The 27,656-nt window shown below is 50.7% G+C and overlaps 1 protein-coding gene across 7 annotated transcripts; it reads left to right on the top strand.

Moving 5' to 3' along the window:
* Nucleotides 1–5,319: 5,319 nt before the first annotated feature.
* Patz1 (POZ/BTB and AT hook containing zinc finger 1) lies at nt 5,320–24,546 on the top strand. 7 transcript variants are annotated; one of them, XR_003844996.1, is made up of 6 exons: nt 5,320–7,449; nt 8,816–8,879; nt 9,950–10,041; nt 14,422–14,593; nt 21,718–21,790; nt 23,111–24,546. XR_003844996.1 is itself a non-coding variant. In XM_021210373.2 (5 exons), the coding sequence occupies exons 1-5, from the start codon at nt 6,179–6,181 to the stop codon at nt 23,142–23,144; spliced, it is 1,614 nt and encodes a 537-aa protein (XP_021066032.1). In that variant the 5' UTR covers nt 5,320–6,178; the 3' UTR covers nt 23,145–24,546. The 7 variants fall into 7 exon arrangements, 6 of the variants coding, with proteins under 6 accessions (XP_021066032.1, XP_021066030.1, XP_021066034.1 ...); XM_021210373.2 differs by lacking the exon at nt 9,950–10,041; XM_021210371.2 differs by lacking the exon at nt 9,950–10,041 and having other exon boundaries at nt 21,653–21,790.
* Nucleotides 24,547–27,656: the final 3,110 nt, after the last annotated feature.

The following is a 27,656-nucleotide window of genomic DNA, read 5'->3' as shown; positions in this document are numbered from 1 at the left end:
AAAAAAAAAAAAAAAAAAAAAAAAGTTCAAGGTGGGTAGGCAGGACGACTGAGCAGTTCAAAGCACTTTACTGGCTTAAGGACCTGAACTCCACGACAGACCTGACTGCATCTCCGAGTTGTCCTCTAACCCCTAAGTAACATCCTCATGCCTACACATTCAATTACAGGTATGTACCAACAAGCACAGCTCCCAACAAGGCTTTCCTGGGCTGTTTATCTGGCCCTGAAAATGACCCAGGGCCTTGCCCTTTGTTGGGCAAGTGCACCCTCATGCGACCTGAGGTTCAACCCCGATGCCCTGAAAACACCCGAGCCCAACTCTCAGCACAGAGCACATTGACTGTACCTGATACGAACAACTGAAGCCACCGGATCAATGGCTAGATGCATTTCCAAGACTTTAAAATAGACTGCGGAACCTCTCTGCAGAGTGGCACCAACTCACCTTTTGAGCCACAGTGTCTGTAAACACAGTCTTTCCTGTTTATGTCAAGGAAAATATTTGGTAGTTTGAAAGCTGACAACGATTTTTTTGTTTTTAATATCAGGGTTGAACCCAGAGCTCTGCATATGCTAGGCAAACAATTCAACTTCTGCGTGACACTGTTACTCCCTCAAAATGGTATTTTTCATTTATTCAACAAATAGTTATGAGCATCTTCTATGTGCAATACATGGAGCTGGGCAAAGGAGATCATAAGGGTGTGAGTTAAGAAGAAATGTGCAGGGCTGGTGAGATGGCTCAGTGTGTAAGAGCACCCGACTGCTCTTCCAAAGGTCCAGAGTTCAAATCCCAGCAACCACATGGTGGCTCATAACCATCTGTAACAAGATCCAACTCCCAATAAATCTTAAAAAAAAAAGAAGAAGAAGAAACGTGCAAGCCAGGTGTGGTGGCGCGCACCTTTAATCCCAGCACTTGGGAGGCAGAGGCAGGTGGATTTCTGAGTTCTGGGGCCAACCAGGGCTATACAGAGAAACCCTGTCTTGAAAAACCAAAAAAAAAAAAAAAAAAAAAAAAAAAAAAAAAAAAAAAAAAAAGGAATGTAGAAGGGCTGGAGAGATGGCTCAGCCATTAAAGGCTAAGAAGAAATGTACAAGTAGGACACAGTGACACAGGCTTGTAAATCCCGGGATGTCGCATGTTGTATATGTGTGTGTGTGTGTGTGTGTATGTATACGTACACATACACAGTTTGTGCTGGAGAGATGACTCTGTGGTGGTTACTCTTGCAAAGTCTATGTAGAATCATAGAATCATGAGTTCAAAGCCTGACTCAAAAGAGCAGGTTTGGATCCCCTCAAAATCCATTTAATGGCTTACCTGGACAATCAAACCTTGAAAAATAGAGTCAGGGTGCTCAGAGCCGGTCTGCTAGCCACACTGGTCATGCCGATGAGTACTAGGTTTGAGTGACAGGCCCTGCACATGAATGACCAATCATAACTCCCAACACCAACCTTGCGCCTCCACGTGCTTGTGCAAACAAGTGTCTTCTTCAGACCCTCCCATCTAAGCAGCGTCACACGGCAAAACACACATATACAAGTACTCCACATGCAAAAAACAAAAGCCACAGACAAAACAAATGAAGGCCCAATGAGATGGCTAACCCAGCAAGGTGCCAAGGTGCCTGCCTTAAAGCCTGGTGACCTGAGCTCAGTTTCAGGGACCCACATAGTACAAAGAGAGAACCGATTTCTGCAAGTTGTCCTACACACACACACACACACACACACAATTTTTTTTGTCTTTTTTTTCTATTTTTCTCTTATTCTTTTCTTTCTTTTTCACACACAATTTTTGTGTTATCTTAGTAGCATATTCCTATGATCTCAGCACTTAGGAGGTGGAGGAGGAAGGACAAGGAGTTTGAGGCCAGCATAGATACTTTTTTTTTTTTTTTTAAACCGGTTGTGGTCTGGAGAAATGCCTCAACTCATAATAGCAATTGTTGTGCGAGTGCGAGTCCCTGCGTATGGATCCCAGCACCCTGGTAAGAAAGCTAGGCATGAGCATTTGTGCACCTGCAATGCCAGTGCTGTGGCTATGGGGATGGGAGGGTCACTGGGCCTTGTCCACTCACTCACTCTGGGTTCAGTAAGAACTCTGGTCTCAAAAGGAATAAAGAGCAGGATATTCTCCGAAGGCCTCTCTCTCTCTCTCTCTCTCTCTCTCTCTCTCTCACACACACACACACACACACACACACACACACGAACTATTTTCATATTGTATTTTATTAAAGATATCATTTATCTATAATATATAGTGAATTTTCTTCAGTTGATCATTTGGTTTGGAGGAGGGAGGGAAGAAATAACTAGTACATGTATAGAAAAGCCTCAAAGGAAATGTTGGTAGCGCTTAACTCTTGGTGGTGAAATCACAGGCTCTTATTTAATTTTTTCTTGTTGCTTTCATATATTTCTAAAATTCCTATGGTTTTTACAGTCAGGAAAAAATAACTAGCAAGAGAAAGGAAGCTGTAAAAGCTGGGGGAGATTTGGGTGGGCTTTTGCCAAGGATGGTCCAGAAGAGGGGGCTCCACGGGAAGGGGAACTTGCATTGGCCAGAGACACAGGGAGAAAAAAAATTTTTGTGTGTGTCCTTATTTTTTGTCTTGTCTGTCTGCCTCTCTGGGCTTCGGAATTCTTGCTGGCAAGGTCTGATGTCTAGTTTGTTTACTACTGTATCCTCTCTAGCATCTAAACCCCCCACAAAACAAAACAAAGAAAGCCTGGTGCTTAGTAGGTGCTCAATCAATACCAATCTAATGAATGAATGAATGGATGACCTTGACAGCTTAGCTTAGCCTGAGAGACAACGATGCTCTTCAGTTTGCTAACCATCTGGTTCTGAGCCAAGACTGAGGTACACAGTTTCCATGGCAACTGAAGAAGGTCCAACAGACCAGCAGCAGGAGGCAGACTCAGGGATTGTGAGCTCTGTTTCTCTTCAAGGTGTAGCCTAGAAACTGGGAAAGAGGCAGTAGGCTCTGTTGACAGATGTGGAGGGGAAAAGATCATAAATATAGTTCTCTTAGCCAGGCTTGTTAAGCCAGTCGGTGAATACTCAGGTAGGACAGCTTTAAAGATTGGAGGTTCTAGTTTGGACTCCTTTGTGTCATCGTGGACCCATTATTTAACACCCCTGAGTCTCAGCTTGCTCATTCTTTGGCGCATGCGCGGCTGTGTGTGTGTGTGTGTGTGTGAGACAATTATTGAAATTTTATAAACACATCTGAAAGTCTAAAGTTACAGAATAGGTGCCCGTGGGCCCAAGAGACGGGCATGATGGAAAACGGGTATGGAAAAACTCTGGCCCCTGCATAATCAATTGCACCAATGTGACATGACATGCAGGATAAAGCTCTGGGCTGGGATCAACGCTGGTATTAATCACCCGCTTCTTCTCCAAGGTGGGGGTCCTGACTCACTAGGCTTACTCCAGCATCAGCATTTACAAAATGGGGCTAATGTGTGCCCCTTGCTTTCCTCGAGCACTGTAGGTGAGGAGCCCTGTGAGCTCCACTGTGCAAGGTGATCCCTCCGGATGTAGCATCCTGTTTTCTAAACACAACCTATTCTAGCTTGATCCAGTGCCTGAAGCTACTCATGGCCTTCAGATCCCTGCGGAGGATTGATTCCTGGCTCTACTACTGACCTGTGGCCTTGGGCAAGTCACTCGCTTAAGTACAGTGAGGGCTGAGTAAGCAGACCTTCCTCTTTCTGCTCCCCAGCCCTGGGAAAGAACAGGAGCCTGGCACACACTAGGTAAATGATCTACCTTGGAACCCTCAATAGCACAGTTGAACACAAGAATTTCTAGTTCCCGGAATCTGCCTCCAAAACACCGTGACCGAGAAATTAAAAGCAGTATCTAGATTGTTCTAACACAGGATTTGGGCTTAAGGGGACAGGTCTTTCTTTAGGGTAAGGGAATTTTCCTCAAGCCTCATTCCTCATTTTATTCAGGAAGTCTGGAGTGTACTGTCTGAGGAGGGTGAATTCTCAACTTTGTCCGGGGCACAGGTTACAAAACTGGCTCACAGAAGCCAAGTAACTGGCACCGAGACATAACGAGAGAGCTCAGGTCTAGGATTTGAACTAGGGTCCTCTTTACAGTAACATGCTGAAAAGCCTCAGTGAGCTGAGTAAGAGGCTAGGCGCACGCCGGTGGGAACCCCAAGCCGAGATGAAAGCCGGTCCCGTTCATTTGCATGGTAATACCCAGAATGCTTTTCCACACACACCGCTACATTTAATGGAAGCGCTCAGTTTGGAACCGTGCAAAGTTTGGAATGCGTACTTCGCTCCTCTTGCAACTGTGGGAACTTCGCGCCCGTACACGTGCTTTGCCTACAGGCTCTGAGATCAGTAGCTCAGCGACAGCCTAAGCTGACGAACCTGTGTCCAACCCTCGCCTAATAGCATCCTCAGGCGTCTTAGGGACAAAGCGCTCAGGCCTGGCCGCGCGGTCCGTGGTCAGAGTGGCCGGCATTTTGCCGGGCGGCAAGGGCTAAGAAGCAAGTTTCTGGCTTGGGGAAGATCGAGGGGAGCTTCTTGATCTCTGGATTCTCTAGTTTTCTTACAAAACTGCTGGGACATGCAGGGGCCGTTGATTTTGTCCATCGCCATCATACTGTCCCTTCTCTGAGCTGGCTGGCGACTTCACGCTCCCTGGGGCACAAAGCCCAAGTAGCGGTGGGTGGGGAAAACGACCTATCTCTAGTTATCCAGGCGTGCCGGGCATTTGCCTCGGTCAGTGTGAGGCAGGCAGAAGGTTCCGCCTGCGTCGGGTCGGGATCCCGTGTCCTTCCTAGGGCAGCAGAGCTGGAGGTCTCAGCCGACTTCTAGGGATTTCGGCCATCAAAGGAGAACTAGGCAGGGTGCTGATGCCCGTCCGACCTGCGGGTGCGCAAGGCAGGCTGGGGGGGCTCAGATCCACAGGCTCTGGCCGCCCCTCCCGCACGCTCGCCTACACTCTGGGCGGGCAGCGGAGGGGCGGCTGTAGCTGGTTTGCTGGCTCGGCGCTCAGATCGTATTGGTCGGGGTCGGGGGGGGGTGAGGGGGGGTTGAGGCTGCAGCCCCCGGCCCCGCGGGCGGGGTGGGGAGGCGGAGGATCAGGCTGCGCTAGCATTGGCGGAGCTGGGGAGTGGGGGCAGGAAGCGGGGGGAGCGGAGCTGCAGGGGGGGTTGTATAAATAGGGAATGGGGGACGTGCATCCTCCGCTGGGTGAGGGGGGGGCGCTCGGCACAAAGAAAGTGGAAAGTTTGCAGCGCTAGGCGGCTCAGGCTAGGGAGCCCGATGCGCACGTGCTGGGCCGGGGCCACCGAGACCCCCCACGCCGAGCTCGCTGCTTTTTTCTTTCTGCAAGCTGGGGGGGGTGTTGTTGGTATCGCCCCCTCCTTCTCCTCCCCCCAGGGGTGAAAGTGCAAGAGGAAGTGCAGCCGCTGCCATCTTTCCTCCGTTCCGAACGCACGGAGCCTGGGGCCGCAGCGCCGCCGCCACTCGTGCCTGGCTTGGGAAAGGGCCCACCCTGCTGCTGCTGCCACCCGCTCGCTTCGGCCGCCGCCTTCGCCGGGCTCCAAGACTCGGCCTACGCCACCGCCCCTGTGCGCGCGGACCGCCGCCTTCGCCTTCGCCTTTTGTTTCCTTTGCTCCGGCGCCCCCACCCCGGCTCGCGCTTTGCAGGGGACGCAGCGCGCGCCCCCAGTGGGCCCGGGAAAAGCCTCGGAGCGCGCGCTTGCGCTTGCGCGGCGGACCCCTCCTCCTCCCCGCGCGCGCGCGCGCGCCTTTTGGCCGCGCGCCGGCGCCGCCTGGCGGGCGGGAGGGGAGGTGGCAGCCGCGTTTGCAGGAGGGGCGCACCTCTTCGCTCGTTTACCCCCTGGAAGGTAGACCTAGAGAGGGAGGCGGGCAGGCGGAGAGGGAGTGCGACGCGGGTCCGGCGGAGGTTAAGGGCGGCTATGTGGGGGGCAGTGCCCCGCTGGGTCTAGCCCTTTTTATTAGAGCGGGGGGCGTGTGCGCTGGGCGCACCTGAGAGTACTACCGAGCCCTGGGCCGCACGTGCCGGGAGTGTGAGTGGTCCGCTGCACAAGGCGTCTCGCTGCCTAAGGGAAGGGACAAGGGACTGGCGGGTGCCCGGCCCGGCGAGTGGGGAAGGTGCAGCGACCATGGAGCGGGTCAACGACGCTTCTTGCGGTCCGTCGGGCTGCTACACCTACCAGGTGAGCAGACACAGTACGGAGATGCTGCACAACCTGAACCAACAACGCAAAAACGGCGGGCGCTTTTGCGATGTGCTCCTACGGGTAGGCGACGAGAGCTTCCCAGCGCACCGCGCCGTATTGGCTGCCTGCAGCGAGTACTTTGAGTCTGTGTTCAGCGCCCAGTTAGGCGACGGCGGAGCTGCAGACGGTGGTCCTGCTGATGTGGGAGGCGCGGCGGCGGCTCCAGGCGGCGGGGCTGGAGGCAGCCGCGAACTGGAGATGCACACCATCAGTTCCAAAGTGTTCGGAGACATCCTGGACTTCGCTTACACGTCCCGAATCGTTGTGCGCCTAGAGAGCTTCCCCGAGCTCATGACGGCCGCCAAGTTCCTGCTGATGAGGTCGGTCATCGAGATCTGCCAGGAAGTAATCAAACAGTCCAACGTGCAGATCCTGGTGCCCCCTGCCCGGGCTGATATCATGCTCTTTCGCCCTCCTGGGACTTCTGACTTGGGCTTCCCTTTGGACATGACCAACGGGGCAGCTATGGCAGCCAACAGTAACGGTATTGCTGGCAGTATGCAGCCCGAGGAGGAGGCTGCCAGGGCCACAGGTGCTGCTATTGCGGGCCAAGCTTCCCTGCCTGTGTTACCCGGAGTGGACAGATTGCCCATGGTGGCTGGACCCCTATCCCCTCAACTACTGACTTCTCCATTCCCCAATGTGGCATCCAGTGCACCTCCACTGACTAGCAAGCGAGGCCGGGGACGCCCCAGGAAGGCCAACCTGCTGGACTCCATGTTTGGGTCTCCAGGGGGCTTGAGGGAAGCAGGCATCCTTCCATGTGGCCTGTGTGGGAAGGTGTTCACTGACGCCAACCGGCTCCGGCAACATGAGGCCCAGCACGGCGTCACAAGCCTCCAGTTGGGCTATATCGATCTTCCTCCTCCAAGGCTGGGTGAGAATGGGTTACCCATCTCCGAGGACCCCGACGGCCCCAGAAAAAGGAGCCGGACCAGGAAGCAAGTGGCTTGTGAGATCTGTGGCAAGATCTTTCGAGATGTGTACCATCTCAACCGGCATAAGCTGTCCCACTCGGGGGAGAAGCCTTACTCGTGCCCGGTGTGTGGTCTGCGGTTCAAGCGAAAAGACCGTATGTCGTACCATGTGAGGTCCCATGATGGGTCAGTGGGCAAACCGTACATCTGCCAGAGCTGTGGGAAAGGTTTCTCCAGGTGAGGTGGCATCCTCCCCCCCCAACTCCCTGCTGTGTATTATCTTAGTTCTGAGACAGATCTGGGGATGTGGATCTTGTGGGGGTAGAGGGTCACTGGACCTTAATAGAGCATAGAGCATACCATGTTTAAATGTTTTAAATCTCTGGCTTTGAGATGGTGTGGCCAAGAGCTGCATCTATGCCTTCAGGCAAGTTCTCTGGTACCAGGGTGCCCTACTAGCTTCACCCACCCGGGGGCCTGTAGGAAGGGGCCAGATTCCTTAGGCCAGAGCCATTGGGCCTCCCCATTCTTCTCCCCTGGTTCCCTTTGTGTTTCCGGCACCAGGCGTGGGGCCCCCTCTGGGGGCGGGAGGCTGGGCTCCTCCCTCGACTTTCCCCGCCTGAATGGCTGGGGGGGGGGGGAGGAACTGAACAAGTGTGTCTAGGACTCCTTACACTCTCGAGGCCCAGATCCTCCACCAGTTTGAGCAGGCAGGCTGGCCTGCAGCAGTAGGTTCCAGCTTTGCCCCTCATGTGACCCTAGGTTTGAGAGGCATAAAAGCCGGCCAGGCAGGGCTGTTTTGCAGTAGTAATACTGGAATCTGATGGGCTCTGACCTGGTGGCTCCAGAATCCAGTGGACCCACAGGTCGTCCGTTCTCAGGACAGACCTTTTCAACTTTTAGTGAGCCTTCTTGGGGACTGAAGACTTGCCTGGGAGCAGAGGGCTGGTTTTGTTTTTGTTTTTCTCCCGGTTTGAGAATATTGAATAAAAGGCTGGTTTTAACTGAAATCCCAAGGATCGTGTATGTGAGAGATCATAGGGACAGAACTCCCCCAGAGAGGCCCCACATAGGAACCAGTCTTACCGGTCAGACGGCCCCTGCCCACCTGCTCTGGCTGGCATCTGGCTTGCCAGTCCAGCTGGGGACTTAAAGCTCCATCCTGGCCTCTGGGGACTGAATTCCATCCGGGTGGCATTCATTGGCTGCGGTGGCGGGAGAGGCTGGGGGGAGGGGAATGCAGTGTTTCTAAGGGGCTTTAGTCTGGACAATGAGTCCCACACCCACCCCTCCCAGAAAGGCTGGGCAAGGCATCCCCGTGTCATTCTAAAGCTGCTGCCTCAGGTCCTAGGAGTCATTGAATTTCTGCTGGGGGTGGGGGTGGGGTGGGGTTGGGTTAGTTAGATCAGAGGGGAACGTTTGCCCCCCCCCCCCCCCCCCCCGGGAAGGGGGTGGCTGAGATGCTTGGGCCCCTGGGGCTAGGGCTGGGTGGTGACTTTGTCTTTGTCTTGCTGGGGTGGTGGTGGTGGTGGAGGGAGGCTGGCCAAGTTTGGCCCATCTTTTTTGATGTCTTGTTTTTAAAGTCTGTTGATCTCTTTTCCAGGCCGGACCACTTGAATGGACATATCAAGCAGGTGCACACTTCCGAGCGACCTCACAAGTGTCAGGTAGGGACTGGGCCAGGGGCAGTTGGGTGGAAAGATGCTGCTGTCCCCCAGCCGTGGCCTGAGCACTGCTTTGCACACACCCCCACTCTGGTCGCCCCTGTGCTCCCTCGGGCCTCCTTTGTTCTATTCCCAGCTTCCTCTGTTTCCCCAGGGCTATGAGACTCTTTGGTCACTCGTTTCTCGTCTCCGTGGTCTTTCCCTCCGTTCTGTTGCTTAGCTTTCCTGTCCTGGCATTTTCGGGCATTGGCTGGTGGGCCACACCACACAAGTGTTGTCATGGTGGATCTGACACCTAGCTGGGCCTGGCTGCTGGTTCCCAGTAATCTGTATGAACTGTAGGGATTTCAAAAGGGCTTCCGGTGGCCCAGCCAACGACCCTTCCCCTGGTTTGAGCCGAGTGGGTTCCTTCAGTGGAGAAAGCGTGGCAGAAGAGGCTGCGGGTAGGGAGAGGGTGGTCCCATCTCCAACACAGACAGCAAGAGCGAGCAAGGCATCTCTTCCAGTGTGGAATCATGTAGGGAAGGAAGGCTGGACTGGATTTTCTCCTGTCTGCTGGAACTCTCTTTGGGGACTCTGCTGGTACCTAGAAGGCCTCTGAGCATTTTTTTTTCAGTGTGATGCAAAGTACACCACTGTCTTCTTGGTTATCACCCTTCTGCTGTGGCAAGTGCCTTCAACTGATGTCAAGGCAGTGACATGAGCTATCCTACAACCTCTGCCAGGGGATACCTGCTTCTCCTAACCTGCTGGCACGGGTGGGTTCAGGAGAGTATAGGGAGGAATGGCCTTGCGCAGCAGCACAGAGCTTCCAGGACTAGGGCTTCACTGCTCACAGATGCTCAGCCAGGCAGCCGTTCCCAAGGATGCTGACTCCAGATAGGCCTGCTGGAATCTGCCTTTGCCTTGCTGCTTTCTGCCGCTCCATCTTTGATCTCTCTTGTCACAGGGCACGTTCTGACTCCCAGGTAGTGTGCTGAGCAGCCTCAGACAGGACAGGAGAAACCCAGAGGGCAGTGGGGGTGTGCCCGGTGGCCTGGGGGGGTAACCTGCACTCTCTGCCCTTTTTCCAGGTGTGGGTTGGGAGCAGCAGCGGCCTGCCGCCCCTGGAACCTCTTCCTAGCGACCTGCCATCATGGGACTTTGCCCAGCCTGCTTTGTGGAGGTCGTCCCATTCAGTTCCTGATACCGCCTTTTCCCTCTCTCTAAAAAAGTCCTTTCCAGCCCTTGAAAGCCTGAGTCCAGCACACTCCAGCAATGCACTCTTCTGCTCAGCCCCACCAGGATACCTGAGACAGGGATGGACAACCCCTGAGGGCAACCGGCCTTTTACTCAATGGCCTGTAGGCTAGCCTGGGTCCCTCTGGAGAGGTGGAGGCAATGGTGGCTGGCTGGAGACCCCTGCTTTTGGCAGAGGATAGCTACCAAGATGGTTCCTGCCCAACACTCTCAGATCCTCCCAAGATATCCTATCATTTTCCCCAGCTCAAAGCTCTCAAGTAGTGATAGGATGGACCACCTTCTGAAGGTCCGTCCCCCTTCCCCCGTAGGCTCATGCTCCTTTCTGAATGCTCTCCTCTCCCCTTCCCTACCTCAACAGGGCAGCCAACTTGGTCTGGGGAATCTAGAAGTTGGGAGTTCTAGGGAGTTAAGCCCCAGCTTCTGTGTCCCTTCCCCTGGCCTCACTTTTCACACTGACTGGGGTTCCTGGTCACCCTCCTCCTACTTGGGTGGGTGGAGGGAAATCACCCTACATTCAGAAGTGTCCAGTACAGCTTTAACTAGGTTTGGCTGTGCAGCTGAACGCTTCGTCTCACTAGGCCTGCGTTCAGGTCTGGCTAGTGAGTTCTCTTGGCTGAGGTTTTTTTTTAGCTGGTCTGCTCAGAACTAAACTAACCAGTATTGTATTGTGATAGCATGGATTTAGGGGCTGACAGAGCAGGTAGACACTCCCTCTCCCAGGGCCCCTTGGTGTGTCCCTTAGTCCCTGCAGACTGCCTGGAGATCAGGATCTATGATAAAAGTTTTCATTCTAACATTTGAGGCTTTGTGTGTTTTGTCCTTGGTCTGTCGTGACAACTGGCACCATTGTCCCTTGGTATATGAGCTCCTGCCCTGACTCTGCCTTCAGCACACAATTTCACAGACCTGACCCTGTAGCCAGAGCCTTATAAAGAGGACCCAGCAAGGGGTGTGCTGACTGTCACACTGCCATAGAGGATAAAAGGGGCCAGTTACTCAGACTGATAGAAAAGCCTTTGGAAGATAAGGGGCAGGGAGCTTCAGGCTTGAGTCTCCCTTATCAGGTCTAACAAGCCCCAGCCTTTGACTGGACCTGGAATTTAGCCAGAGTTGAGAGACTGGATTGTCTCAGCCATCTCCCATTGCTTCTGAGACTGAGACATCTTCCCATGTCTGAGACTGGTTAAATAAGGGTGAGATGAGGGCGCACAAAGGGGTTAAAGCCAGTGGAGCTGGACTTTCATGTGTTGCCCCTAGATTTTTTTTCCTGGCTGCAGGAGGCTTTGCAAAATGCACCCTATTGCTTTCAGACTGCCAAGGCTGCCTGGGCTTGGGATGCGCTAATGTTCTTGGGGTTCCACTCAGGCCTGAAAGCTTTAGGGAATGTGGGAAGAGCAGTAGCAAGTAGTGTTACTATGCCTCCTAACAGCAGACTGTGTGAACCTTGGCTGTGGGCACAGTAGGCACTTAAAGCCAACAGGTAGTCACACTGTGCCATTGGCTGCCTGGCTTCCTTTCAAGGCTCGTCTGTTTACTCCCTGTCCACAGGATGGGGAGTTCTGAGACTCAGGTTCTGGGTGGCCTCTTTAAGGCCTGTCTCACTCAGCCCCTTGAGGCTCTCCTGACCAGCCTGTTTTATGCTCTGTGTTATCTGAAGTTCTGGTTGGTCCAGACTTGGACTTAACACAGGAAAACCTGGGGACTCCAGTCACAGGATTAGTTGAACAGGGACACCAACAACTACTTTATGTTGGCTTTGTGACAAGGTGGTCATTTCTGTTGTAGCTTCTTTACCCCAGCAGAAGTCCCTAATTATGTTTGCTCCGGGTTCCTTAAGAGATAATCAGTGGAGGACAGGGTAGGGGACACCAGCTGCATCTGTGGTTTTAACTTTGCTTAATCCCCAAATATTTAATCCAGTTGGGGAGGGTTCGCTGTCCATTATCTTGGGTACTAAAGTATTACAGGGCAAAGCCTTTCTAGGAAAGATCCCAAGTGGTTGGTAAACAAGGCAAGGTATCTTTCCCGCCATGGGCTTCCTCTCTCTGGAAAAGGGAAGAACCCTGATTATTCCCACCTGGTTCACGTCAGTTCCCTGAGTTCTGAGACTTTAGACTTCCTTGGTGGGTGAGGTGGTGCACACCTCTAATCCCAGCACTCAGGAGGCAGAGGCAGGCAGATCTCTGAGTTCAAGGGTGGCCTGGTCTATAGAGTGAGTTACAGGACAGCCAGGGCTATGTGGTAAGACCTTGTCTCAAAACAACAACAAAAACCCACCCCCACTCAATAGCTGCAGGGTTAGGGTAGTTTTTGGATCTTTGGCAGAGCAGCTCTTGTCCTTGGATAAATGAGCATGTTCACAGTCTCCCAGGGTATTTATAAGAACCTTTCCACGGTTTACCGATTGCAGTCTACTTGGAAGACTGAATTCCCTGTCACTGTGGGCTCTCACTGTGTCATTAGATGCCTGAGTGTGGTCCTCCTGATGCCTTCTGGGTTGCCCAGGTGCTGGACTTGGCCTGCACTATCTTGCCCCAGGACAGAACTGGATACCAAGTACATAGGTCAGGGTTGACTCCTTTCTTTCACAGAATGCACCTGTATTGACTTCAGAAATGCTAAGGGCATAGAAGAGGCCTGTTCTCAACTCAGTCATCCTGCATTCTCATAGGATGTGTGTCTGCCCAGCTGTAAATTGTTCAATACCAAGATACCCCTGTTTAGCTGGGAGGACTACTTGAAGACTGGTCTGGTCCAGGTGTTTAGATTGTTCCTTTCTCTAGTACCTGAGTCCTGTGTCTTGGGCAAGTTCACTCTCCAAAGTTAAGCTTCCTTTGTCACAAGATTAAAGGTTAGAAGCAGGGTTTCACCGGGATGAGTTGTCTGGTTTAAGTTAGTACCGTTTACCTGTGACTATGGGGAACGGGGAAGCATGCGATGCACATATCTGGGGTTGAGGCAAACTGTGGCATCTTCTGCCTTCACAGCACTGCTGTCGACCTTGTGCTTGGACCCTAGAGTAAGATCAATGGTGTGTGCATGCTCGGCACACGAATGTTGATGGTGTTCTGACACTACTCGCCTTGAGATTTCAGGTTATCGAGATGCACTTCTAACCAGGAAACAGAGGCAGCTGCATTCTAGCAAGTTAACGGAATGGCTCCTCTTCCTCAGATGTTAAAGCTGCTTTCACCCACAGTCCTAGAGCTGAGAGCAACACAGAAGAGAAATAAGTCCAGTTTGACGTTAGCCCCGAGGCATCCCTATGGAACCAAAATAGCTTAAAAGCCACTGGATCCGCCTTTTTTCAAGGCCTTTGTGACATTCTGTGTTCCCCAAGGCACCCCAGCCTTTGCATGCCCCCCAACAGAGGAAGGGATGTTGGGGAGAGATAATGGCTAGGGAGCTAGACCTTCATCCTCAGGGTGACCTGGCCGTGAGTCGTGCAGGGCTGTGCCTTTCAGTGGCTACACATTGCTAGAGTGTGAGGGCTGCCCTGTGCGTGAACTACACAAGGCAAAAGTCTCTCTCAGTCTGCACTCAGAGTCTGCTCAATGGTGCCGGTGGTGGCCCTGTCCTTGTTCTTACCGCCGCTTTCCCACAGTGACACCGCACAGTCTGCTTCTCCATTCTCACCTCGGCAGAACCGACATTCATTTATTTCATATGCTGCTTTTTTATTCACATTACAAGAATATTAGGAACTGTTATCTTTGTACTTTTGTCCTGCCGTTTCCATTTCCCTGTGGCAACAGGAATGTCATATTTGAATGAAATGGACACATTGGATTCTGTGGATAAGGCAGTAAGGGGAACCCTGAGGTGGAGAACAGGAAGCCTGGCTTTTATGCTAGAACTCACGGCCAGTGCTCCTAAAGTAAGTGCTTTGTGGTTAAGAGTGAATAGCGGTGGAGGTGAACACCTGCGATCCTAGCCCTGCAGAAGGAGCTGCAGTTCAACGTCAAGTTCAGCTGCCTGAGTCAGCTTAGCCCCGATTGCATGAGACCTTGTCTCAGAGACCAAGGGGTGGGGACATGAATAAACACTTCTCTCCACTCAGTAGAAGCACGTAGGCCTTGGCTGGCAATGTTGTGAGCTTGCCTGTGGTAAAGAACCAGTAATTCTGACTCAGATACCCCATGAGACGGCACTGTGGGAAGGAGGGGCAGCCACTTGGCATGGCTAGTAGAGCCATGCTGCACTGTCCAGCCTTCTAAAGGAACTGATTTCACAGGCTGGCCAGGCCTGCATGGTCACGGGCAGGAGGTCCTGTTCCTCACTCTGTTCTCCTTTCTGCACGCAGACCTGCAATGCCTCCTTTGCCACTCGAGACCGCCTGCGCTCCCACCTGGCCTGTCATGAAGACAAGGTGCCCTGCCAGGTGTGTGGAAAGTACTTGCGGGCAGCGTACATGGCAGACCACCTGAAGAAGCACAGTGAGGGGCCCAGCAACTTCTGCAGCATCTGTAACCGAGGTAATTTCCCCACTGTTTCCTCACTCAGAGGATGGGCCTGCTTTTGTGGGGAGCCCGTCCTCTCTTCTGAATGAGAAATGCCCTCAGGAGGCTTGGACCACATCACTCAGCTAGTTGTTTGAAACCTCTTCCTTTCCAAGAGACTTAGTGATGGGAACGGAAGGAGAGACTCACGTGAGTCCCAAGCCCAGGGTAGATACACCTGCTCAAGTGGCAGGATGCATGGATTCACAAACAGACTTAGCAGGGTTGGCTGGGAGTCATTAGCCTGAATGGGCTATAAAACCTGGCCACTCACTGGCAAAAAGGCTGGCTCTGGAGATGGACAAGAGACAAAAGCTTTCTAGTATAAATGTTTAGAAGAGATTCCAAGTGGATTGTGGCCCCAAGGAAAGGCAGAAGCGGACAGAGTTCTGGGCAGGGCAGTGTGCTGGGCAGGGCAGTGTGCCTGAGCCCAAGGTTTGCCGAGACAGTGTCGAGCCCACCAGGGCTGCAGTTTAGTGTTGGGTGAACTCCGTCTGGCATGTCCGAGGATCTGCTGGGTTGAGTCGGCTGTTGGAAGTGCTGTGCTGTGAGTTTGTTTGTAAGCACAGAGTCTGTGCTAAGGAGGCTGGGGCGGCCATTGTGGGAGCCAGAGACTGCTTCTTTCGCCTCCTACGCTTGCGTTGGCCGGTTGGGCATGTGGCTTGTTTTCTTGGGCACTCTTGTGTCGGTGTTTTTGTAAGTCTAGTCTATAGCAGGGTGAGCACGGAATCAGGGTGAGGAGACTCAGGGTTTAGTTCCAGCCCCTTTCCAGGTAGCTTTGGGCTCTCTTGCTTGCTGCTGCTTCTCAGAAGTGATTAGACTCTCCCCCTTTCCATCTCATGGGGTTGCCGTGAGACTCTAAGAGGAGGTGGCTCATAGTTCCCTGGATCCAGAGTTGTCCCTTCGGGGTGCCTGTGCTTACATTGTGAAATGGTAAAATGGTTCCGTAACGCTCGATGATAATGTGGTATGGATAGGGTGCTGTCTCCACGGGTCCCAAAGTTCTTGATGGAGGTACTCTCGCTGGGTGGATGGTTTTATTGGAGTTCTGGAACCAGGTGCTGTTCAAAGACTACACACAGCCACCTCAGATTTGCCTTGATGTCACTGATCATTGCTGCTCGTTCCACTAGCAAACCTGCTGTGAACGCCAGCACAAAGGCTCTAGCAGCTTCCGCTGCTTCTTGTTTCCCTCTAGGGGCAAACGGTGGGTTGGTGAGGACAAGGAGTGTTGTGGGGACAGCCTCAATTGGGGATGCTCCGGTCTTAAGACAGCTGGCTTCTTAACCTTGCTTCATCCTCACCCAGCTTCCAGAGAGTACTGCCAAGTAATGCTAAACTTTCTACAGTGCACCATCTGCAGGACTTTGTCAAGATTCCTATAAAGTTACCTGTTCCAGAACTGGCTCAGTGGGCAGAGCTGAGAGCTGCTAAAAATGGTGAAGGATGTTCAGCTGGGCGGTGGTGGCGCATGCCTTTAATCCCAGCACTCGGGAGGCAGAGGCAGGCAGATTTCTGAGTTCAAGGCCAGCCTGGTCTACAGAGTGAGTTCCAGGACAGCCAGGGCTACACAGAGAAACCCTGTCACAAACCAAACCAAACCAAATCACCAACCAACTGAACAAAAAAGTAAAAACAAAATCAAAAAGTCAAAAAAAAAAAAAGAAAAATAAATAAAATTTAAAAAAATCCCCCACACCGGACAGTCCTGCCCAGATGATGGAATAAGGCAAGGAACTGGTACAGGACAGCAGACTCAGGGCTATGAGGAAGCCAAGGTGAGGGCAGCAGGGAGGTTAGCCCACCACAATACGGTGTTCCTCAAGATCTGCAAAGAGGAATTCAACAGTAGCCACAAGCCGTGTGGCCAGGATGTGGAGATGACCGCCGAAGTGCAGTCCACTGCAGGAAGACCCACTCCCCCAAGTCTAGCTCGCACTGGGTACTCAGAAGAGAGAAGCACTGAGGGGAGGACTGGAGCCTTTGTGGAAGAGTATCTCTGGACTCATTCTTCGGCAGAAATACCAAGCAACAACAGCAGCACACCGATGCCAACAAAACCAACAAGAGGGTGGAGAAGGAGGGGCTCTGCCAGGCTTAAATAAATGAATGTTCTGAGAGTTGGGGTTGTGACTCAGTGGTGGCACCTGCCTGGTATGTCCAAACTTTATGGTCAGTCCCAGGCACGCCCAGTATTCTCAGTTAAGACTGAATCAGATGTCTTTTTTTTTTTTTTTAAAGATTTATTTATTTATTATATGTAAGTACACTGTAGCTGTCTTCAGACATCCCAGAAGAGGGCATCAGATCTTGTTACGGATGGTTATGAGCCACCATGTGGTTGCTGGGATTTGAACTCCGGACCTTCGGAAGAGTAGTCGGGTGCTCTTACCCACTGAGCCATCTCACCAGCCCTGAATCAGATGTCTTACAAGTGTCTTCTGAAAGCTTTCAGTCTCAATGCTTTGTTATTTTTTAATACTTATTTTTAAATTTTATGTATATATATGTTTGTATGAGTGTATGTATGTGTACCATGTGCTTGCAGGAACCCATGGAAGTCATTGGATCACCTAGAACTGGAGATATAGGTGGTCGTGAGCTGAGATGTGGGTGCTGGGAACCAAACCTGGGTGTTTTACAAAGGAGTGCTCTTAACCACTGAGCCATCCTTCCAGCCTTGCCATAAAGCCCAGGCTGGCCTCAAAGTTGTCCTCTTGCTTATAGTCTTGGCATTTGGGAGTCTAAGGTGAGAAGACAGCTCAGATTCCAAGCTAAGCAAGACTGCACAGGTTGAGACCTTGTTACAGAGGAGAAAGGGCCTAGTGGCTTACTCCTGTGACACTTGGAAGGCAGAGGTGATATTCTTATGAATTCAAGTCTCACCTGGGCTAAATAGCAAGTACCATGCCAGCCAGGACCTTCTATCCTAAGACAAAATAACCACCAAAACTGCACAAAGGAAACGTCTTGCTGTCAGATGACCACACAGTAGCCAGATAGTGCTGCTGTGCCTTTCTCCTGCATTGGCAGTCTCAGGTGCACTGGTGGAGCTGACCCCTTTGTTTGGACATAGAGAAAGCAGTCCTCAGTCTCTGCATGGACAAGGACTGGGAGGATGTGAATTGCATGGACACCACAGGGCAAGAAAATCTAACTGAAGAACAGTGACTTTTGGCATTAACAAACTTCATTTCTGGACAGGAAGGGAACTGCTGATGTGGGCAGCTCCCGTATCACATCATGGAGTCCTCTTTAGCTCTTCGTGGTCAGAGAGAGGGTGGGTGAGCTCAGAAACTCAGCCTCTGTGTCGTTCCAGCACTTGACTTGCTGAACGGCTGTGTTTAAGCTGTGGGCTTTAAGTGGCAGCTGTGGATCCGGTCTTGTCACTTGCCAAGTGAGTTTGCTATAGATAGTACAGTCTGCAACCGAGGAAAGTCGGGAGGACCCAGCTACGTTTTCCTTAGAACATGCAGGGTGTTTTTACTGTGTACCTGCTGTGTTTTGGGGGTAGAGAGCTCTCCCTGCACAGTGGCTATAGTAGTTCCTGGTGCTTTTTCCCATTCACTTGGATTGTGCTGGGCCTGCCCTGGCTTGCTATGAGAAGGGCTTCATACCACTTCAGAGGCCCCAAAGGAATGAACACCAAAGGAAAATTCCCCTGTGAAGTGCCGGCCAGCATTGTGTCCTCACAAAGTTCTCATGTCCTGTGTGGGTTTCTGGGGCCACTGTACCTTGTTGGCTTGTGTTTAAAGGGCTAAGAGCCTCGGTCTCTTCCCATTAGTCTTGCCTACCCATTCCTGACTGCATCCTGCCTCTTAGGAATGTCTGGCCCCAAGCCAAATACTTAAGAACAGCACAGGACCGCGTTCCAGGGAGTCTAGAAAGCCAGCACCTGATTCTGGTCCATCTTTAAAGTAGCTGTGTTAAGAAGGAAACGCTGTTCTGACCCCAGGTTACCTCTGTGACCACTGCCACTGCCTGCTGTCCTCAAGGTTGTCTGCCGGCAGCCTACTCTAACAACACACTTATCATCACGCAGTAGTGGTGATAATAATCACACAAGTCCAGAGGACATTTTTGTTGTTTGTTTTGAAGCTCAAGGGCAATTTTATTAAGAGTTTGAAAGAAAAATGTCAGAGCCTATCAGTCCAGTTCTCTAGAGGGACAGAACTGATAGAATGTGAAAAAGTAGATGCATGAAAAGGGGAATTATTAGAATGCTTTTCAAGGCTGTGGCCCAGCTAGTCCAACAACAGTTGTCTGCCAACAGAAGGCTCAAGAACAGAAGGTTCAGTCCACGGGGCGTGATGTTCAGCTGGTCTTCGGTATACAAAAAAATCCCGAAGAAGTAGGCGCCAATGCCAAGGAGGAATGGACCTGCCATGAAGAGTAATGGAGAGTAAGAGCAGGCAGAGAGAGAGAGAGAGAGAGAGAGAGAGAGAGAGAGAGCGAGCTTCCTTCTTCTGTGGCCTTTATATATACAGGCTGCTAGCCAAAGGCAGGGCCCAGATGAAAATTGGATCTTCCCACCTCAAAAGACCCAGATTAAAATTATTTTATTCCCACTTCAAATTATTTAATTAAGAAAAAAGTAATCTCTCCCAGGTGTACCCAGCCACTTGGGTTTTAGTTAATTCCAGGGGTGGCCAGGCTGACAATCAAGATCAGCCATCACATAGGAAAACAAGCTGTAAATCTTAGTAGCTTGCTGGGAAAAGAGAGATGCAGAAGAGAAGGGTCTCGCCTTTTAAATTAGGAATGAATGAGTGTCAATTCTGAAAAAAGAGATAGAAAGGAAAATAAAAAGTTATACTATTTTGAGTTAGAACCCAGAAAAGTGGGCAGGCTTAGCTGCAAAGGTGTGTAAGCAGCTGTCCCAGGGGGTTTTACAGCTCAGACCCTCAGACCCTTCAGGAGACCAGTGGTTAAGGGCCAAGCTCTGATAGCATGGATTTCTAGGGTTTCTGAAGTGAGGTCAGCTTCTGATGGTTGGTGGCCATACAGGTTACATGCATGAAAATTACATTAAGCCTTTTCTCTATTCATTGGCAAAATGGGTACGGTAATAATTTACAGTGGATAGAAAGTTTGGGGAACTCTGTAGACTACGTAGTGTAACATGTTGGGTTCCAGGACACCATCAGGATTTAAAAATGAAACTTTTTTTTTTTTTTTTTTTAAGATTTATTTATTTACTATATGTAAGTACACTGTAGCTGTCTTCAGACACTCCAGAAGAGGGCATCAGATCTTGTTACGGATGGTTGTGAGCCACCATGTGGTTGCTNAGAAGAGGGCATCAGATCTTGTTACGGATGGTTGTGAGCCACCATGTGGTTGCTGGGATTTGAACTCTGGACCTTCAGAAGAGCAGTCAGGTGCTCTTACCCACTGAGCCATCTCACCAGCCCTAAAAATGAAACTTTGAGGTGGGCAGTGGTGGGGCAAGAAGAGACAGGCGAATCTGAGTTCCCGGCCAAGGATACACAATGTCTGGAAAAAAACTTTAAAAAAGAAAAAAATAAAAGAAAACCTTTAGAGAGAGACAAAAAAAGTGAACCTTTTGTCACACTTGAAGCAGTGTTCAAAACTCTCTGTGCTTGGGGAGCTGGGGTAGGAGGTGGCCACGACCTCAGGAAAGCCTGGGCCACACAAACAACAGCCAGAAAGTGAGCCAATGTAGGAGTACTATAGCAACTCATGCTTTTTCGATTTGTTGCTTGTTGAGACAGGGTTTCTCTGTGTAACCCCAGCTGTCCTGGGACTCTCTGTAGACCAGAGAGGCCCAGCTGCCACTGCCTTCCAAGTGCTGGGATGCTCCACCCTGCAGTTCACACTTTTTAAAAAGTTTTATGCAGAAATCACACAATACATTTCTACCTCTGAACCTTTAGCAGGGGAATCTCACTGTGGCTATAGTTTTAAAAGGGAACAAGGGGCGGACAGGGTGGCTCAGCGGGTAAAGGCACTTGCCACCAAGACTGAAGACCTGGGATTAATGCTGAGGGCTCACATGGTATGAGAGAGCCAACTTTGACAAATTGTCATCTGACCTCCACCTTCTCCCCCCCAGTAAATAAATACATGTAATAAAACACACTTAAATGGAAGTGCAAGTGCCTGAGGAATGTGCTGGACAGATCTAGAGTGGGCACTGACCCCCCAAAGTGAGCCTTATAATATTAAAACGCTTTGGTTCCTGCTAAAGGTACTTTCTGATCCTTGACTATGGTGAGATTCAATGGCATACCTCTTTCTTGTGAAACAAGTCATTTTATTGCCTGATTTTGTGGCTGTCATCCTCCAAAGGCCTTGTGACATTTGTGGAAATGGCCCAAGATCTGCTCTTCCAACTTGAGATACTTACGCCTTAAACTGACCAAAGCATGAGGTGTAAAGTGGAGCCTACATCAAGATGGCGAGAGATCATTCTGGGTGTACTTGATGGATTTTCCAAAACCAAACTGCAAAGACCACCATGGATAAGGGATGACCATGATGTCACACACGCTGCCTCCGTTCGTTCTTCAAAAGGTGGAATCGGCTCTTAAGTCATTGTTCTGAAGGCGGAAAAGTTAAAATAGAGCATGCTCCAACAGGTAGAAGAAAGGGGACCTCTGGAAACATTCCTTGGGGACTTCACTTGTCTCCCTCTGGTTTCCCTTTACATTATAAGCAGGCTTCTGCTGGCTGGAGTACCATATACTTATCTGATCGCATTTTTAACCATGGTCTCTGCAGCTGACATGGGCCTGTGGGACATCCACTCAGACCACCTGCTACTGCGGCACCAAGCGAGCCAAGGTGGCTGGCCTGGGCAGAGAAGCTGACTGACTCGTGGACAGTGGAGCTCTCCATCCTGAACCTCATGGCCTCATGTGATGATTGCAGATGCTTTTGAGCCAAGGAGAGAACCCCTTGCAGGTGCAGCTGACCAGGGAATGCTAGCCAGAGCTGCCAAAGAAAAGGCATGGGGAGCAGAGAGCTATCTCTTGCTGGCTGTGGGATCTCATCTCCTTTTGTCTTGTTTAGGTTTCTCCTCTGCCTCCTACTTAAAGGTCCATGTTAAAACCCACCACGGTGTTCCCCTTCCCCAGGTCTCCAGGCACCAGGAACCCATCCTGAATGGGGGAGCAGCGTTCCACTGCGCCAGGACCTATGGCAACAAAGGCAAGCGACCCCTTGCTCTGCACTTTGCTTCTCTGCGCAGACTGTGTTGTGGGGGCGCTGGGCCGGGTGGTGGGGAGGCAAGAATCGCAGTGCTCTCTAGGACGGTCTGCCACAGGTTTCTCACTCCGGGACAGGGAGTGAGGCTGTAGGGCACTGCTGATCCAGCCTGCCTCCTTCCCCAGCCTTCTTCCCTCCTCTTGGCTAGCCCCCATTGACTGGAGCCCTCCAGGGTTGCCCTAGGGCAGGAAGAGGAGCAATGCATGACGAGTTACTCTGGGCTTAGATCCTGCCCATTGCCCTGTAGGACCTGTGTGGACCTGGCGCTGAATGCTTTCTTCTTGGTTGATCTTGTGGGTGGGAGGGAGCCAGCGGCTAGCTTTTCTATGGTCGGTTGCCATAAGTGGCTGCATTTGTGAGACGCATGGCAGTAAATGAGCTACCTGATTGCCTCTGGTTTGGAATTGGTATGACAAGTGTTTCCAGGCTCACTGGTAACTTGTTGGTTCGTGTTGTTTGGGGGTGTCATGTTGTTGCTTTTTTGCCAGGACATGGCGGATGGTAGAGATGGCATGCCCCATGCTCCCATCACAGACTTCCCTTCTTGGCATGGCTCTCTGGACCCAGGCAGGAAGCTGGTAGTTGGTAGTAGACCGTGTGGGCCAGGCAAGGTAGAGCAGTAAGGGCCATCCATGTCTTGGTCTAGATGGGCTCCCCAGCTGACAGCTGTTCAGAGTTGCTTTTCATCTGTGTGCTTTGGCTATATGGCCCTGGAAAGGGCTTTGCAGACGTGGAAATGCGGGCCTTGAATAAGCGTCGCTTGCCGTGGGAGCCATCAGTAGGATCTAGCTGAGTAGAGGAACTCATGGTTCTGGTTCTGCCTGCTTTGTGAAGGTAGCCACTAGTGTATCGAGGGACAAGCCAATGATACCTGCTCATCATAGTCAGAACATTTGTACTCCTGGAGGCACCTCTGGAAGCACCTAAGGACTGGGGATCTCTGGGTTGTTCTGGGCAGAAGTAGGGGGATCCCTTCTTGGCCTTCCTCCCTTGAAGAAGGCTGAGGTGATGGTGAATTCTACACATATATCCTCATGAAGAGTTTATAGTGAGGGAGGCTGGTGGCTCCAGGGCACTGTCATCTTGCTCCTACAGGCATTCCATGCTCCTAATCAGACCAGCCAAACCCCCATGGGTTCTGCCAGGTTAGTGACTGGCCAGGGTTGGCCCTCCAGGGCCTATGAGCTGGCATGTCATGGTCCCTCCAGGAGGGGATGGCTCTAATGCCTGGCCTCATCTCTGCCCTGTTTTGTTTTGTCATAGAAGGCCAGAAATGCTCACATCAGGATCTGATTGAGAGCTCCGATTCCTACGGTGACCTCTCAGACGCCAGTGACCTGAAGACGCCAGAGAAACAGAGTGCCAACGGCTCCTTCTCCTGCGACGTGGCAGTCCCTAAAAACAAAATGGAGTCTGACGGGGAGAAGAAGTACCCATGCCCTGAATGTGGGAGCTTCTTCCGTTCTAAGTCCTACTTGAACAAACACATCCAGAAGGTGCATGTCCGTGCCCTTGGGGGTCCCTTGGGGGACCTGGGCCCTGCCCTTGGTTCACCTTTCTCTCCCCAGCAGAACATGTCTCTTCTCGAGTCTTTTGGATTTCAGATTGTTCAGTCAGCGTTTGCTTCATCTTTAGTGGATCCTGAGGTGGACCAGCAGCCCATGGGGCCTGAAGGGAAGTAAGACGTGCTGTGTCCCCACAGAACAGCCGCTGGGGACTGCTGAGCAATGCTGTGAATGCGGAGGGAAGTGATGTCTTTGGGTTCTGTAGCTGAGAGATTTTTATTCATTTTTAAACCCTGTCCCTGCCCCTTCCTCCCTCCATTACCCCACCCGCTGTGGTCTTAGAAATAGACTCTCATCTGATGCTCTCTGTAGAAATACTGAGAGACCCAGTATGGGACAAGGGCAGAAAGCACTCCATCGGCCTCTGAGGCAGCACCAGTCCGGGTTTCTCTAGTGGTCTGAAGACAGAAGTTCTGGTGCTCAGTTATTGGTGTCCTCACCCCGACTCTAGGGCACTCTCAGGCCTCGCTCAGTAGTTTTGGTCCCTCCCACTTCTTTCATTCCTCACCCCCCTGCCTCTGTCCTCAAAAGAAGTTAAGTAGGGTCTCCACCCTCTTATGGCCAACTATTTTTAAGGAAGCCAGAAACCTACAGCATCCCATGGACCATACAGAGTGTCCTCTGAGGTGGGCCCTGGTCTTCTCGAGCTGCTGGAAGCTAACATTTCACGGCCAGGACAAGCTCACCTACTGAGGACGCCTCTACCCCAAATTCCAGTTCTTACTTGAGTTTAACCATTCAACTTGCTGTTGGGTTTTGATTCTCTAATTCTTATTATTGTTATTTTTAGGACCAGTTGTAGTGATTTGCTACTGAAAGCTACCCCAGGTGACACAGAGCTCTTTGTAAACCGCAGTCACACATTAGGGTTAGTATTAAACTTTGTTTAGGTGTACCATAATTAACTTGGCTAGTTGTTTGAAGTCTATGGAAGAAATAGTTTTATGCAAAATTTTAAAAAAAAATTCCAGTTTGATCAGGAAGAGGGTTCAGTGGTGTTGGGAGCCAGGAAGGTGGGAGAACCTCAGGTAGAGACATTGTGTACCTTGATTTGTGTTACACTTGAGCAAGCCCAGGTTGACCTTGTGATGTGAATTGACCTGATCAGACTATATTAAAAATGTTAGTACGATATCTCTGCCTGCTCCCCCGAGTCCACTTTTTCAGCAGTGTCTTCGGGACCCAGAATCAGCAGTCTGTACCCACTGCCCAGGGGAGGCCGGAAGCGGTCCCGGAGAGACTTTGTTTCCTCTCCGCCGTTCCGGGACTCATTAACGCAACACATACTAAGCCCATATTTTCACTACTATGTACCAGGTATGTTTCACGATCTGTAATGAACAAAATAGCCCTTGGACTTAATTGGAGAGAGTTAACAAGTAGATTTGGATCTGGCTACTGGATAATGAGAAATACAAGAGGAAAGACAGCAAAAGTGGTGGGTCAGTGACAGCAGGAGACCACAGTAGGTAGAGTGGTCTAGGAAGGTTTGAGGTAAGGGCTTGGGAGGGGATTCAAGGCAGTCATCTGCTATGGAGGGACATGGCAGGGAAAAAATTATTTGTGTATATGGGGGGAGGGGCTCTAAGTAACCACTTGAAGTCCGCTCCCCCATGTTATCTAGCTTGCTTTGCTGTTTGTTAGTTGTGAACAAAGAAAAGACATTTCTTTTTTGTTTGTTTGTTTGTTTTTTGTTTTTTCGAGACAGGGTTTCTCTGTATAGACCAGTCTAGCCTCGAACCCAGAAATCTGCCTGCCTCTGCCTCCCAAGTGGTTTTTTTTTTTTTTTTTTTTGGTTTGAAAAGACATTTCTTATGAAGACATACTTAGTTCTGAGGGTGGAGGCAGGAGTGGCAAGCAGCAAACAGGACAGGGAAGTAATGTCTGTCTTTCTGTGTGTGTGTGTGTGTGTGTGTGCGCGCGCGCGCCTGCTAACGTCTGTCTGTGTGTGTGCGCCCCTGCACATGTGGCCATCAAAGGGCAGTCCCCAGTGCTGTTCTACAGGAGCATCCTTTTTTTTTTTTTTTTAGTGTTCACTGGTGTTTTGCCTGTGTGTGGCTGTGATGATGTCAGGAACCCTGGAACTACAGCTACACGGCAGGTGTGAGGTGCCATGTGGTTGCAGGGAAATGAATGTGGGTGGGTCCTCTGGAAGAGCAGCCATGCTTTTAACCTCTGAGCCGCCTCTCCAGCCCCCATCTTATTTTCTGAGGAGCTCTTTCACTGACCCAGGGTTCACTAAGTAGGCTCGGCTGGCCAGCCTGCAGGCCCCTGGGATTAGTGGTCTCCTAGTTCTGGGGTTACAAGCGCACTTCTCTGTGCTTGGTACTTTTTTCTTTTTTACTTTTTTTTTTTTTTTTACTTTTTTGAGACAGGGTTTCTCTGTATAGCCCTGGCTGTCCTGGAACTCACTTTGTAGACCAGGCTGTCCTCAAACTCAGAAATCTGCCTGCCTTTGCCTCCCAAGTGCTGGAATTAAAGGCGTGCTCCACCACGCCCGGCTACTTTTTTCTTTTTTAAGCATGGGTTTCTTCTGGGGCTCACACGCACTTCACTGACTGAACTATCTCCCAGCCCCACAGAGGTTTAATGGGAACAAAACCAATCGCCAGAGGGACTGGCAAGCTTACAGCACTTCCAAGGATCTTGAGAAATCTCAAAATGAATAGAAATAGTCTTTCATCTCCAAACAGGAAAAAATAATCAGCAAAATAATAATAAAAAATAAACAGCAAAACAATCACTGATGAAGAGAAAGAAACAAGACCAAAAGGGACAAAGCACAACTTCACTTAGCCCCATGTTAATACTAATTACATTGCTGTTCTGCTATAAAGGCAGAGTCTTCAAGCCATGCATTTACATGAGCTCCTGGGTGACTTGCTGGGCTCTGGCCATTTGCTGTGACTTAGCAAGCAGGCAGATGTAGCATTCTCAAGTTTTTTTTTTTTATTTTTATTTTTATTTTGGTTTTTCAAGACAGGGTTTCTCTGAGTAGCCCTGGCTGTCCTGGAACTCACTCTATAGACCAGGCTGGCCTTGAACTCAGAAATCTGCCTGCCTCTGCCTCCCAAGTGCTGGGATTAAAGGTATGCGCCACCACCACCTGGCGGGTTTTTTTTTACACTGCAAACTTTTTTTTTTTTTTTTTTTAGGGTCAAGTTTTATAGACTCGGCTTTGTGTCCATTACAGAGTTTGCAACTGATCATACTTGTGTTGAAGTGCAGGCCTGGCCTTGAGCCAAGGACTCGATGAAGTTGCTGAGTCCTTCCAAAGATTTTCTTAGCTCTGCTCTAGACACCCCTGACACTGCCATGGACAAGTGGGGACTGTATTTATTTCTATCACTGTTCTATGGCAGGAAGTGAACAACAAAGCAAGCAGGTGCCCTTGCCTGCCCCAACAACCTGTATCCTCCATGCCATAGATAGAAGCTGTGGAGATTATGATGCAGAAAGGGTGATGGCCTTCACACCTGCCCAGCAAATTTCCAAAGGTCAGTCTCCCCATCAGCAGACCAAGGGGAGGCTGAAAGACTGTCATCACAAGCTAAGGGTCTACCCATGCTTAGAGTGACCCTCTCTCCTGGGACCACACCCCAAACTTCCCTGGGCTTTACTAAAGTAAAGGTAGATTTGTCTGCAAGCATACCATAGAGCTAGCCCAGCACTGCTGGAGGAGAGATTTGCTCACCAGAACATAGAAGCTGGAGACCTAGCCAGGTGCGATTGTGGCAGTTGCAGAACACAGTTGAGATGCTTTATGCAACTCTGGCCTGACCTTTGCTTGTCAGGTGGGAAACAGGACTGCTCGGGAGGGCTGTAGTAAAGCAGACTGTTATCAAAGCAGACTCCCCGTGGGAATGAGTAATGGCTCTCACTCTTACCCTGGCCTCCTCCAACCCACCCCCCAAAAACCAATTCTGTAGCTCACCTCTGAATTCCCCAGGCTCGATTTGCTTCCTACTTGGTATTTCCCGAACACAAGTCCACACTTGTAGGTCTTTTTGTTTTTTAAATGTGTCAGCCTTTATGATTTCAAGTCATATGCTGTTCCAAATAAATACACTAGCCATTAGTAATGACACACTAAAGGTGCCAACTACCTGTCTAACCATCACATATACTCAGAATAAGGCACACACTATTTTAACAATCAACAGGCTTGATTGTTAAAATCCCAACACAGCTATAGGCAAGCGATGAGAATGGACCCCACAATGCAACCTGAGCTGCTTCTGTGC

Source organism: Mus pahari, chromosome 13, assembly GCF_900095145.1.
Source record: "Mus pahari chromosome 13, PAHARI_EIJ_v1.1, whole genome shotgun sequence".
Taxonomy (NCBI): Eukaryota; Metazoa; Chordata; class Mammalia; order Rodentia; family Muridae; genus Mus; species Mus pahari.
Note: the sequence above shows the minus strand (reverse complement) of the source record. Positions and strands in the feature narration are given on the sequence as shown.